The sequence below is a fragment of the Trichomonas vaginalis genome, chromosome I (genome assembly GCF_026262505.1).
Source record: "Trichomonas vaginalis G3 chromosome I, whole genome shotgun sequence".
NCBI classification, from domain to species: Eukaryota; Parabasalia; order Trichomonadida; family Trichomonadidae; genus Trichomonas; species Trichomonas vaginalis.
Genome location: NC_067203.1, coordinates 9,389,603 through 9,404,331, shown reverse-complemented (window position 1 = coordinate 9,404,331; position 14,729 = coordinate 9,389,603). Strand labels below are relative to the sequence as shown.

Here is a 14,729-nt window from a genome sequence, read left to right as displayed (position 1 = left end):
ATTTCATCAAGTTCAAAAAGTTTATCAGGTTTTGATTTAAAATTTTCTTCATACCATACGATAAATGATTCATTTAAATAACTTAAAATCATGTTAATATCCCATTTCGTTATCACATTATTTATATACATATCATACGTTTTTAGGTCTACGACCCCGCCGCTATGCGGCTCATGGTCATCTTTAATAAATGATATATAATCTGAAGGGTCTAAAAGAATGGGATTAAATTTACCACTCACAGAAACGAGAGTAACATTATAAATTCCGCTAACTGTTAAATTTAATTCACAGTTATTATTCGAAATAATATTGATAATTGACATTTTTTTATTACGATTAAAAATATGGTAAAGCGTTATTTTCCAGTGATAAATAAAACTAGAATAAGATTACCTCAAGAATTCATAAATTCAACGAATAAGAAATTCATTCATGTTATAAATTTTAGTGTTTTCAGAAAATATGAGTCGATGTCATATTCATCATCAGGTTATATTTCACTTCATTCAAATTTAGTTCAATCAAACCCATATAATGACCATTTCATAAGATTTTCAGATGGTATTAAAAATGTAATTGATAGATTAAAATATGAACAGATTGACAATATCGAATTTTTGGAATTTTGGTTTAAATATCCCGATGGAAAAAAGATTGAAGTTAAAGATAAAGCTGATACTATAACAAAAACAATTACAATGACCGATCCGGATAGTGGGGAACAAAAAGAAATAAAACAAACGATAGAAACTGGTGAAAGGTCAATTATTATCGATTATGATTCAAAGGATTATTATTCGATAATGTTAATGCTTGAATATTAAATAGCCTTAACAAAGAATTTTTCAAGTGATATTTTATATTCATCAACTATTTTATTATAAATATCATTATATGTTAAATGAAGTTCAGTTGTTGTTCCGTTCTTTGATATCTTAATTGTGCTAATATCCTTTATAGGATTTATTTTTGCAACTGTTCCGCAGCATGAAACCTCATCATCTATGAAAAATTGAATCTTCACGTCTGAATCTTGAACATCACAAAGAATGGCGATAATGTGAATTAATGATTCATAAGGTAAAATAATTAAACCGGATTGGTCAATTAAATTTATTATTGAATCATAATTATCAGTTATGATATCACGGTAAATTTTCATTAATTCAGAATTAATGTCTATTTTATATGGCGCATTGCGACTGTAATCGTAGATTCCTGGGTTCTCGATGTTTGATGAAAGAGGTGGGGGGTATGTTGGATAAGTGGGAATTTCAACAGGTTCTTTACCAGGTTCAGATAAAATGATTGGGTCTCCATTCTCATGGTTTTCTTCATTCTCCTCATTCTTCGGTAAGTCACGAGTTAATAAATTTGGTTGAGTTGCTGACCTTGTTAATTCAGGACTAACATTAACTTTAACATTTTGAATAATTCGTGATTTATCATCATTTACGTTATAACCAACCGTAATCTCTGCTTTTGCGTTAGTGTTCTTTTGACTAGTGAAACGTCTTCTCATTTATATTCGAATAAAAAAATATATTTAAACTTTTATTTTGCTGGAACTTTTGAATCTATTATTTCCTGTATTTGTTCATGAAGTTGATTTTTAGCATTTTCATCGAAATTAATAGACCGAATATATTCATTAATTGCATTCTTATAATCATTGATTTCTCAAATTTTCTTTTATCTGATTCCTTAACTAAATCATAAGTTAAACCTCGTTGCTGATATAATGGTTTCTTAATTAAATCTTTGAATGCTTGAGATAAAGCACCTGATGCAATTCTTGCTACTATAATTGGTTGGAATTGCTGTTTAAGTTCATCTTTAACATTTGCGAAAACTGGATCGAATAAAGCAACTTTAAAGAATTTCTTAGCTGGAATTTCAGGTCTTAAATTTGCATATTGACCATCAAACTGGTTAGAATATCGTGGTAATCCATCCGGTCCCTCTTCAATAGCATTTAATTCTTCATTGAAGTAAGAATATGGATTATGACGGTATGAATTAATTGGACCATTTTCACCTTCTCCAATGTATTGTTTAACAGCTTTTCCATTTTCATCAAATTGCATAGGATAATGTTCATTATATGCTTTACGTTTAGGATAATCCGTCATTGTTAATTTATACCCATTTATGACTTTAATATTTCCTTGACCATCAGTAACGAAAACTTCATTTATTCCATCAGGTTTTCCATTTGGACCCGTAATGTCTGCTTCGTGTGCTTCCCAATTTGGTCCGTGACGTTTGGCATATGCTTGAGCTTCTGGTAATGTTAAAACGTTTCTCATTTGTTTAACATCCTTTTGAAGACCGGCAACAATGTGGACTAATTCTTTCATTCCGTCTGGAACTTTCATAGTTCTATTATATGCACCCTTTTTGTTTGTTCCTTGTTTTAATGGAACCTGTAGAAGATTTGCAATTTCTGTCATGTTTAATTATAAATAAAAAATAAAAATTAATTATAAAAAGTTATTCGAATTTAATGGAACCTTTATTTAAATCAACTATTATTTTTCCATGTTCTCCTAATTGTTGATATTGTGTGTAAAGTTCATTAATGCTCATTGGTAAATTCACTTGATAAAGCATAACGTTCAACTGTTGACGACTAAAACCACTGAAAATGAAAAGGGTGGACAGGTTTGATTTAATGTTTGTGCTTAATGCTTTAAAGTATTGAACAGCCATGAAGAATGAACACTGAATGTGTCGACATTGAGTTAATAATTGATTAAAATATGATTTCTCATTAGTTATTAGTTTTGATTTCACCGCATCATCTAGAAAAATGAGTGAATGCAAAAATTCTCTATCAAAATTTGAAATAGAAAGTGTTTCAAATAATTCATCCCGTTGTTTATCAATAATTTTATCCTCTAATCCTTGCTTCTTGATTGTATTATATAATTCTTTATACATTACAAAGTTTTTTAAATAATCTTCTGCTTCTTCTTGTGATAAATAAATAATTGGAATTTTGATTAAATGCTTTAAAGATTCAAATGTATCATCTGAAGGTGAACCTGAACGGTTGATATAAATTAACACATGTGAATAGGGTGAAGTGTTAGCAATAATGATAATTTGTTTTAATATCGTTAATGTTTTACCTTTATTTTGTTTACCAATTGCTGCAGTGATTGAATTTAAGTAACATTCAGAATATGGAATTTTCATTAATTTTTCCTTAGATAGAGCATTTCTATTATCACTCAATGCTTCATTAATCATATCATCTACGTATGTATTATATACTCCTGCTAATTCTTCATAAGGGGTGGATGAATTTAAATCCATTTAATCAAAAATAAATTTATAATTTTAAACATTTCTATTCATCAATATTTCATCATATGAACTTCTATACTGTGGTGGTGTACCTGTTGGATGATATTTCAAACCTTCATCCGGTGTCCATGTCCAATATGTAGTCCTAGTAAACCAAACCTGAGGAGGATTTGTCACTTTGAACAGTAAGTGTCATTTTCACCCTGAATGATTGGATAAGCTTTCACTTGTACTGTAACTTGTGAGTTGAAAGTTTCTAATCCATCAAAGAATATACCCGCTCCATCACGTTGAACTGGAATAGTGCATAAGAATGAAGTTTGGTCTTTCCATGTTCTAGCTAATGGCGTGCCATTATCATCATTCAGTGGTCTAGTTAATGAGTCCTCGTATTCTTCTGTGCATTCATTCACTCCATCTAAATCAGAAGCTTGAAGCATACGTGTAAAGAATATGTCACCCACTGTGGTCATCGCTTGATCGGGGAAGTTTCTGGAATCTATAGTGACCTGAAGACCTCGAAGCATTGGATTTTCTAAAACCGTTCTTTGCATTGCATTCTTCGGAAATGTTAACACAACATCTGTAACATTATGAAGAGCGTATGAGAAATCTGAGCTAATACCTTCAGGAGTGATGCAACCTCCATTTAGTGAACGAACGTCAATATGTTGAGCTGGAATCATGAATGGATCTTCCTTACTAAATAAACGTGGTATTGCTTTAACTGATTCTTCAATTAAACCGTATCCTGGTGTAATGCATTTATCCTCTAAAACTTCCATCTTTGTGCATGAAATAATAACGTCTTCAACTGTTGCGTCAGCAGATGTAGTGGCTAAGCTTGTAATTAATTTGGCAGGAAGTCCGATTTGTTGGAATTTGCGATCATATTTATAAACATGATTCATAATCTTTTCATAATTTTCATCAGTTATCTTTTCATAAACGTAATTTTGTAAATCAGCAACTCTTAACGGGTCAACCTGACAAAATACTAAAGTATCCCTGAAAACATAATATTTAAGAATGATTTCACCAAATGATTTAGGATAATCATCGAACGCCTGAAATGCTAACAAATCATTTACCGGAATAATCATATCAAAAGTGACATCAACTTCTTCATTTGCTTTCTTGAAAACTTCTGAAGGGTCAATATATTTACCACATACTGAGTTATCATATTTTTGAACATTATTATATAACGAATGAACAAACTTTTTAACTTTCCTTTCTGATTTTGGTTTATATGTTGCAAATGCGAAAGATTCACGGGCGCAATCCATCTGAAGATAACCAGCATCACCTCTTTCGGTTTCTACTTCTAATTGCTTAAAGTTTTGATTTGATGATTTGTAACCAACGAATAAACGCATGCATTTAAAAGCGGCATCACATGTGAAAGCTTTATTTGAAACTAGAGTTGCTTTAACTTTGCGTTTAATATATGTGTCACCTAATTGGTTCACATCATGAGCCGGATTTGTAATTCTTAAATGAGTTTGTTTATCATCAAAATATGGAGTATCAGAGTCATAACATGAACTTTCAAGTTCTCTATAATATCTTCTACCATCATTCTTTGCAAATATTTCATTTATCTTTTCGAATGAATGAAACACATTTCCATTAATCGGTTTAGTGTTTGGCACAAATAGTTAGTCGTCATTTATTAAAATAAAAAATCAAAATTAAAAGATGAAAATGAATTTTTAATTTTAATGAAATAATCAACTATGGCTGCAGGATTCTTTAAGAAACTGTGGGATAAAGTAAAAAGAGGAGCGCATAAAGTTTGGGAAGGGATTAAGAAAGGAGCAAATTGGATATTTAAGAATAAAGAAGCAATTAGTGACGTTGCTGAACAAATAGCACCTAATGTTCCGGTAAGGGAAGTATTAAATAAAGGAGATAAGGTTTATCGTCGACTACAACCGATACTAAGATAAAAATAATATTTATTTATTTATTTTTCCACTATCTACCCCCTATTTTATTAAGTATTCCTTCAGCAATTCCACCAACTGCGTTACCTGCTTGTGCTCCCATCGCCGGATTACCTGCTTTAGCACCTAATACTCCTCCTATGATAGTTCCTGCCGTTTTCGCTACTGGTGCCAAAAAGTTTGCAACGGGTTTAATAATCTTTTGATGAACCCAACTTGCAGCTTTCTTAATTCCTTCCCATAATTTTTTAAAGAATCCTGCCGCCATCTCTGATTTAATATTAATTAAAAAATATATTTCATCACTTATATTCTAATTTTTTATTTAATGATAAATGAAACCGATTTTAAAAATAAATGAAACAGAGGAGGAAGAAATAAATGAAAGTGAAAATGTTCAACAAAAAATAAATGTTGTTAAACCAATTACTGAAATAAAAATTTTTTCATCTGTTGATGAATTTAATGACTATTATGCTAATAATAAAAAATTATTTGAAGAATTGACAACATGTAAATTGAATAAAATGTTTAAAGTTGAGGACAGAGTCCAAGACCCGGAGGGTCATGGATTCAAAATTTCAAAAATAAAAGGTGTTGTTAGTTTAAAATCTATTCCTCAATCAAGAATCACCTCATTAATGAAAATAGATGATTTAACAAAAAGAATAGAAATTATTGAAGAAAGAATGAATCAAATAATTGATTTCATAAATTCAAATAATCATTAGTTTCAATTTATTTTTAAAGTTTATTTATCATTCATGAAAATAATTATTTCTGATTTCTTTTACTCTCTCATACATACTAGATTTGAAGAATTCGGAACTTTTACCATAATCTCCTAAATGTTTTCTTATCCCCAACGTGTGCCAGTTATTATATGAAACTGAATAAACTTTATCTTTATCTTTACACCTTTCATCACTTCCAATATATTTATATCTCAGTTTTGATTTAGCATTTTCATATTCATTAACGTTTAATAATTCACAGTCTTCCTTTTTAAATTGATGTTTAAGATATTCAGGATTTAATACTCTACGTTTATATGCTCCTAACTTAGTTCTAAAGGTTTTTCTACAAAATTTAGGAATTCCATCCTCTTTAATGTCATCAATGATTTCCATTTCATTATTTTCAATTTCTTCTTCTCGTTTATGAGGTCTTTGATTATGACTCCATTGATTCCATGAAATTAAATATTCTTTATCATTATATTTATACCTCATTAGCTTATTTTGGCTTTCATATTCATTTAATAATTCACAATCTTCATTTTTAAATTGAAGTTTAACCCATTCAGGATTTAAACAATGTTTAATTAATCGCGGAATATCTGACATCATCTATATATAGCTTCTTTTATAAAAGATAAAAAAATAAATTATTTTAAAATTAATGTTAATTTTTGTAATGATTTATAAATAAATATATTTTAATGCATCGTCTATATATAGATGATACAAAAAAAGTCACACAACCCGCACTCATATACTACTTTTGCGAAAATAAAAATTTGACTATTTCTCTATCTCATATTCAAGGTATGTGTGTTAAAGGAGATTCCTATGTTGCTGAGAGAACTTCAATCTCTAAATGAAATATGAAATATGAACATTATTTAATTGTTTCCAATGATTCTCATCATGGATGCATGTCATTAACGGAAGTGGTTGTTATTACATATAAATATTGTCTTACATTGGCTGTAGGAATCGAAATTTTTCAGTCAAAATGTTTTCAGATGAAAATTTCTCTCTCAAGATTATCTTAATTTCATCTAATCTCTCGAAATAAAACAGAAAATCGAGATATCGAAATTGAGAGCAATCAAAATCTTTTTATGGATTCCAGCGATGATTTTAGCATAGAAACAAAGGATCTGAGTACGCTCTTTACCAAGGTAGAAAAGATCGGTCTGGGAACCTATGGCAAGGTTTATAAGTGTCTTGATATAAGAAAGAAACAAACTGTTGCTCTAAAGAAGATTAAAATCCTAAAGCCAAACGACGGCTTTCCTGTAAATACTGTTAGAGAAATCAAGTGCCTAAAAGAACTAAAACATGACAATATTATCAGATTAAGAAATGTAATTACATTATACAAACCAAATAAGCCGTCAACAGTATGGTTATCATTTGATTACTGTGAATTTGACTTATTTGGATTACTCCACAAAACAGATTTTCCACAATTATCAACAAAACAGGTTTTATGCTACTCCCGTCAATTAATTCTTGCAATGCTTCAATGCAAGCAAGCAGAAATACTTCATCGTGATCTAAAACCTGCAAATTTATTCATTACTCGTGATAACGTTTTGAAGATCGGCGATTTTGGCTTAGCTCGCAAATTTAAGTCTGACGATATTAAGTATACATATAATGTTATCACTTTATACTACAGAGCACCAGAGTTAATCTTAGGCTGTCAAAATTATCAATATGAAGTTGATGTTTGGAGTGTTGGATGCATTTTATATGAGCTTTGCACCAACAAATACTTTTTCAAGGCCCCTATAGGTAAAGAAATAGATCAACTTACTGCAATTTTCAAGATTACAGGTACACCTGACAATGAAGAGTGGCCAGAGTTCAAAGAGCTCGACAAAGGTGGTCTTTTTACTCAGAAGATAGAAGGCAACCTCCTTGAATACTTGGAAAAGACAATTCCACCTGAATTCGAAGGTGCCGCAGATTTAATCTCAAAAATGTGCAGGTTAACACCATCAAAGAGAATTTCTATGCAGGAGGCATTTATGCATCCTTTCATTTCACGTAATGGCCAACCAATTGAAGCTTCTCAGCTTCCTCCGATCAGTTTAATGGAAATGCACCAAATGCAAGCATCAGCTGAGCTCGGCAAGAATAAGAAAGATAAATCTGCTCACGATTCCCCACCAAGACCTGAGAAAGCTGAAATTTAAAGAATTATATAATATTGTTTTTGTAAATTATTGTAAATTTTATATTGTGATACACATTTCCAACACTGTTTATAGAATTTTTATTGTACTCATCAAACTATTGTTAAATAAAAATTATCGAAAATTTCAAAAATTATCACAGAATTAAATGATCAAATATATAAACTAGAATTAGTTTTATATGAGATGGTTTCTGATTCTGATAACAGATTAGTCTTTATGAAAGTACAAACAAAGATTTAACTCAGAAATCGCTCGAATTGATTAAAAATAGTTATGACACAAAGTTCCATGTGTTATATATTATTAGTGAATATGTTTCAAATCGAAAAAAAGAAAATTTCAAATCAAAAATGAGAAATCATTGGTATCATAAGAATTATGTAAATGAATAATATCAAGTTCGAAAATATATGGAATATTGGATAAATATTGTTCGGATTATTATGAAAAGAAATGAAATCATATAAGAAAAAAGACTACTAAAAGGTAATTAGTAGAGAATTAGATATATCAGATCTTTCATATTCGTGTTCTTAAATCATACCAATATGTAATCCTTTACATTTATCGGTAGAAGATCTGTATCTGAAAAAGGAATGTAAATGTGAAATATCTTGGATCTACTAAGAAATTTAAAGATGAATTTGTATTATTTCGAGGTGTAAAATATATTGAAAAATTTGAAATTTGTTATTTGACCTATCTTCATATAGATATTGTTGTACATGTGATAACCTATCTGTTTATTAGGGAGTTTCAGTTGTATATTTCGTAAATAAAGAATGGACGAATACACTTGTTGCCGATAACTAAATAAGAATGAAATATGAAACGCACTATATGAAACTAATGATATGTGAAAGTTTGAAGCAAATTTGACAATGAGAATATCAAAAAATATTAAAAGAAAGGTTGCAGATTGTTTTGCTTGCTTGTGTGAGTGAATCTAAGTATTACCATATCGATATTTGAATCCAGTAAACACTTAAAAATTTTCAAAAAAATTCGAAATTTTGAAAATGTTTTGGAATTTATTAGAAAAATGAAGAGAAAATGAGAAAATCAAAGAAAATTTGGAAGAACAAATTCGGAGAATAGAGAGATAAATACAATGACTAGTTATATCAATAAAAATTTCTCAAATCGATTGAGTTTGATCAAAATGAATTGTGTGACCAATTTATTTATAAATCGTTTTTGAATAAAATCCAAACTTTTATTAATAAGACATTATGGTTAGTTCAAATATCCAATGAGGTGAGATAACCATATTCGGGACAATGTTCCGAAGTTATTCAATTTTATGAAATCTATTGAATAATACATAACAGCCAATGATGAAATTTATTTTATCCTAACCATAAAAATATAAAATATCAATCAAAAATTGAGAAAGCGTCAAAACTAGCTCTCAAAAGTTGTCAAATGTCTTTACATATTTTATCATTTAACACCAAATTAGTAATACATCAAAATAGCAATAAATCCAAATTTGAAAAGATAAGAGATCATTAAATTGAATCTCCTATCGTTCTGAAAACCCACATGAAAGCAAAGGTATGCCCTATCAAATCAGCATAAAACCGTCATTTTTTGATCAGTTCACATTCTCTTCTAATGGCTGAAGAAGACGTTCAGACACTCGTTATCGATAACGGCTCTGGTATGTGCAAGGCTGGCTTCTCTGGTGATGAAGCCCCACGCTCAGTTTTCCCATCCGTTGTCGGCCGTCCAAAGTACAAACAACAATTAGTTGGTGGCAACGCCAAGGATGTTTTCGTTGGTGATGAAGCTTGCTCCAAGGCTGGTGTCCTCATCCTCAAGTACCCAATTGAACACGGTATCGTCAACAACTGGGATGATATGGAAAAGATCTGGCACCACACATTCTACAACGAACTTCGTGTTGACCCAACAGAGCACCCAGTTCTTCTTACAGAAGCCCCACTCAACCCAAAGGCTAACCGTGAGAAAATGATCTCCCTCATGTTCGACACATTCAACGTCCCATCCTTCTATGTCGGCATCCAGGCTGTTCTTTCTCTCTACTCTTCTGGCCGTACAACAGGTATCGTTTTCGATGCTGGTGATGGTGTTTCCCACACAGTTCCAATTTACGAAGGCTACTCCCTTCCACACGCCATCATGAGACTTAACCTCGCTGGCCGTGATCTCACAGCCTGGATGGTCAAGCTTCTCACAGAGCGTGGCAATGCTTTCAACACAACAGCCGAAAAGGAAATCGTTCGTGACATCAAGGAGAAGCTTTGCTATGTCGCCCTCGACTTCGATGCTGAAATGGAGAAGGCCGCTACAGACTCCTCCATCAACGTCAACTACACACTTCCAGATGGCAACGTCATCACAATCGGCAATGAGCGCTTCCGCTGCCCAGAAATGCTCTTCAAGCCATACTTCGATGGTATGGAATACGATGGTATCGACAAGACACTCTTCGACTCTATCATGAAGTGCGATATCGATGTTCGTAAGGATCTCTACGCTAACATCGTTCTTTCTGGTGGCACAACAATGTTCCAGGGCATCGCCGAACGTCTTGACAAGGAAATCACAGCTCTTGCTCCACCAACAATGAAGGTCAAGATCGTTGCTCCAGAAGAGCGTAAGTACGCCGTTTGGGTCGGTGGCTCCATCCTTGCTTCCCTCGCTACATTCCCACAGATGGTTATCACCAAGGAGGAATACGACGAAGCTGGCCCATCCATCGTTCACCGCAAGTGCTTCTAAATTTTCGGTTTTATTTGATAATTTTCTCTCTTTTTTAATAATTTCTCATCTTATTATATGATAACTATTGCATGATCTTTTTGTACTACTACAAATGTTACACATTGTTTGTTTTCTCCAAAATAGACGACAAGAGTCTTTATACATAAATATATATATACATATATATATAAATCACCCTCTGATTCACTGATATGAATGCATTGGATGAATATCATTTGTAAAATTGATAAAAGAGGCTGTCAAACGTCTTATTTCATATGATGCAAATATCAATGAAAGAGACGTTAAGGGAGGATGCAAAATTGAGTGATGGTTTCTATAAGGAAATTATCTCAAGATTTTTATAAGAATCTGGAACACTAAATGATATTGATGAGTTTACTAAGTTCGTTTGAATTGCCATTAAGTCAATTGATTTCAATCAATCAATCAATCAATCAATCAAATTTATCTGAAATCATTGTAGTCATTCTTTTCCCTATTCATAACATAGCAATTTCATATAATAATCAATTTCATAAATAAAGATAGTAAAGTAGACAATTAAAGATAACGAAAATATTTTTTTTTAGTCTTATATATATAAATAAATCTATAAATTATATCTATTTCATATTACATCTGATACAAATTGGCAATTTGAGTCATAAAGTTGATCTCTAAGAGATTCGAGCTGAGATCTGTTCGGAGGTCTCTCAGCCAGCCATTCATCAATAAGTTTGATTGCGACCTTGACCAACATCGGATTTTCTGGCGCTTTATCGCTGATACTGTCCTTATCTCTCTTGAGAAGAGGTTCAATGAATTTCCTCTCGATATCTGCATGTGCGGCTTCAGAAGCAGCGGCAGCTTCGTCTGGAGATGACTTGAGGACGTTGTCTGTGACAGTGGATGTTATAAGTGGCACGGTGATGTGACTTGTCTGAAGGAAGTCGAAAATGAACGAGAAGACAGATTTGTTCTGGTCTCTATCAGATGTGACAGAATTCACAACTTGAAGAAGAGAATTAATGTACCTTTCTGTGTCTTTGGAGAGATCTGCTGGAATTTTGACATTATTTGAGAAATTAGAGAAGTCTTGAATGACTTTCTGTAATGCACGGCCTGAAGAGGGCTGCCATATCGAGTTTGTGATGTATCTGGCAAGAATCCAAGGAATCTCATTTATATGATTGGAAATTTTCTCAGAAATCCTGACAATTCCCTTAGTTGTGAATAATACAAGTGAAATATTGTCAGAATCTTGTGTCAAACATTGGATTTTTCCGAATTCTGGAGCTTTCCAAAGATAAATTTCTTTTTCTGTTGGAGATTTTACGACGAAAAGCTTGTCATTGCCCTGTTTGACAGAATGCAAACCAGCAAACAGGCCATTGGCATAGCAAGCGTTAGAAAATAAATCAAATCCAAGATAATTTTCCAAATTTGTCATAAAATAGGTCGGCCTTGGGTTCTTAGGGTTAGCGTTAACATCTATTGCGTAGTAGGAACAGTTTGATCTGTAGATAATCAGGAAATTATGGAAAACTTTGATGCAAGTAATATTTCCGAGGTTTTCATTGTATTCTTCGACCAATTTGCCATTGGATACTCGATATTTGATGATAGTTCCTGAAACTAATGCTGACCAAATGTGTTTTGGCGTTTCAAAGATGTATTTGACTGGTGTTTTCTCAGTCTTTACTGATATATCATCGACAACAACCTTAAGTCCAGAGTTGTTTAATGGGATTAAATTAAATTTACGAATTAAACCGTCTTCGCAGCCTAAATACTCCTTATAACCGCAAGTAACATTGAGGCCATATGGCATAGTGCATTTGACTTCGATCTGATTGTATGTATCTTTAATTTTTTCTAAAATTGAAATTGAATTTTGTCTCGAAAGTATTAACAGATTTCTATTTTCGAATGTGTAGCTGAATGCTGTAATAATTGGGGATCTTGTTTTAGATTTGAAGATAATTTTAGAATCATTTGAAATCAAGTAAAACAATGATGATGAAGATACCCAAAATACTTGATATTCTGGAATGAAATTGCAAGCTAAAATCTCTTTGGAGGCAAATAGCTTCTTTATTTCTGGAGAATGCTTAAATATTTGACAATCAAGGAAAGAATTTTTAGTTGTTTGAATAATTCGAGGATCATTAGTAGTAGGTTCCTTAATTAAGTTCAAATACTTGTCAAGAGGATACTGTTCGTGTGTAATATTCTCTTGATTACTTCCAAACATTCTTAGAGTCACCTTTTTATTTTGTTTCTCCCCCTGCAGACACAATTCAGGCGTTTTTGGAAAGATTTATTTTAATTTAAAATCACATATGATAAATTTACTGGGATTGTAAATTCTTTTTGACCAATTCATTAAAATCAAAATTCAAACAGGTAAAATTTACGCCATTTAACATCATATGAGGGATATAGCCGCGTATGATTCTATATAAAAGCATGATTGGCACTCATCCGAAGAATTTTATAAACCAAAAATTGCAATGATCAAAGTATGATATCAATGACTCTCTGAGTAAAAATACAATTGTCTTGTAATACGAATTATAGAAATTTTAAATAAAATAAAGCGAATTATAGAAATTTTAAATATCAAAAATATTTCCTATACTATTAAATCGAAAACACGGTTGAAAAATTCTAGAATGATTGAAAAGTGTTTGATTCTTTAACACAAGCATTAAATAAATAATTTTTTATTCGGTTCAAGAATGTTAATCAAAACCGCTGAGAAACATAAGTAGTCATGATAATTAACCAATACATATTTCAGTTGCTGTAATAAAACTAAAAAGTATTAAAAAAAATTAGCAGCAAGACTTATTTTTGTCTTTCGGTGTTTCCGTAGTTGTAATATCAACTTTGTTAGATGGTTCTGTTGCCGATTGGACAACAAATGCTTGATCAGCGATAGTTTCCTTTAATAAGTCAATTCCGATGCCGTTCATAGCAGATGTTTCAAGAGTAAGAATTGCATTGTATTCTTCACCCATATTGCAGAGTTCTTCTAATGATACTGAACTTTCATTACGAAGATCACATTTGTTTCCAACAATAATAAGTTTAGCATCATCTGGAGCCTTGTCTCTAATAAGGTTGACCCATTCTGGAATAGATTCGAATGATGAACGTAAGGAGATGTCGCAAACAATAAGAATTACTGCTGCTTTCCTGAAATACATTGGAACAATAATTCTAAATCTTTCTTGGCCAGCAGTATCCCACATGTTAAATTCAACAACTCCTTTTTCTGTACTGACTGGAAAGATTGAGCAAGATACGCCAATTGTTGGACTTTGTTCATCAAGGAAATCATCGCCTTTCATTCTAAGGAAAAGGGATGTTTTTCCTACTGCAGAATCTCCAATTAATACAACCTTTAATTCAGCGTTGTTCATTTCTTAAAAAATGTCAAATTTCTTACCAAATCAGGTATCTTACATTTTTCAATTAATAACACCGGATAAATAATATCTTTTTAAAATTTTATATATTTCTGATTTACAACCTATATATTACATTTTTATTTTTTTAAAAGAAGATCCTAAATTGAAAGAAGGAAATTGTAAGAACTTTGTAAGATTTTTCGTATTCGACTTCTAGACTCAACATTGAGGTTTTAGAAAATCAACTTTTGTAATTATTAACAGTAGGTATTAATCCGAATAAACTATAATTTAGAATATGACACTTTTTTGGAATTGGAATAACTGAGTTTATCCATATTGCCGATATAGGGTCGAAAAGTGACAATAATGGAATTAATCATG

The 14,729-nt window shown here is 31.6% G+C and overlaps 6 protein-coding genes across 6 annotated transcripts, besides 1 other annotated feature; 2 read left to right on the top strand and 4 right to left on the bottom strand.

The window, feature by feature from the left end:
- Positions 1 to 3,923: part of a mobile genetic element that runs on past the window's edge.
- TVAGG3_0957600 (uncharacterized protein) lies at positions 824 to 1,525 on the bottom strand (the record flags this gene model as incomplete). Its single annotated transcript, XM_001583213.2, has 1 exon — positions 824 to 1,525. One exon carries the CDS (start codon positions 1,523 to 1,525, stop codon positions 824 to 826), a length of 702 nt encoding a protein of 233 aa, XP_001583263.2.
- Positions 2,497 to 3,324, bottom strand: TVAGG3_0957590 (uncharacterized protein; the record flags this gene model as incomplete). The annotated part of the gene is made up of 1 exon (XM_001582794.2): positions 2,497 to 3,324. The coding sequence occupies one exon, from the start codon at positions 3,322 to 3,324 to the stop codon at positions 2,497 to 2,499; it is 828 nt and encodes a 275-aa protein (XP_001582844.1).
- Positions 3,924 to 7,110: 3,187 nt separating the features above from the next.
- TVAGG3_0957570 (STKc CDK like domain-containing protein) lies at positions 7,111 to 8,254 on the top strand (the record flags this gene model as incomplete). The annotated part of the gene is made up of 1 exon (XM_001582795.1): positions 7,111 to 8,193. One exon carries the CDS (start codon positions 7,111 to 7,113, stop codon positions 8,191 to 8,193), a length of 1,083 nt encoding a protein of 360 aa, XP_001582845.1.
- Positions 8,255 to 9,783: 1,529 nt separating this feature from the next.
- Positions 9,784 to 10,984, top strand: TVAGG3_0957560 (actin; the record flags this gene model as incomplete). The annotated part of the gene is made up of 1 exon (XM_001582796.2): positions 9,814 to 10,944. The coding sequence occupies one exon, from the start codon at positions 9,814 to 9,816 to the stop codon at positions 10,942 to 10,944; it is 1,131 nt and encodes a 376-aa protein (XP_001582846.1).
- A 552-nt stretch (positions 10,985 to 11,536) lies between these two features.
- Positions 11,537 to 13,307, bottom strand: TVAGG3_0957550 (WD40 repeat-like family; the record flags this gene model as incomplete). The annotated part of the gene is made up of 1 exon (XM_001582797.2): positions 11,558 to 13,183. The coding sequence occupies one exon, from the start codon at positions 13,181 to 13,183 to the stop codon at positions 11,558 to 11,560; it is 1,626 nt and encodes a 541-aa protein (XP_001582847.1).
- Positions 13,308 to 13,379: 72 nt separating this feature from the next.
- TVAGG3_0957540 (GTPase protein) lies at positions 13,380 to 14,378 on the bottom strand (the record flags this gene model as incomplete). Its single annotated transcript, XM_001582798.1, has 1 exon — positions 13,767 to 14,357. The coding sequence occupies one exon, from the start codon at positions 14,355 to 14,357 to the stop codon at positions 13,767 to 13,769; it is 591 nt and encodes a 196-aa protein (XP_001582848.1).
- Between the last annotated feature and the right edge of the window lie 351 nt (positions 14,379 to 14,729).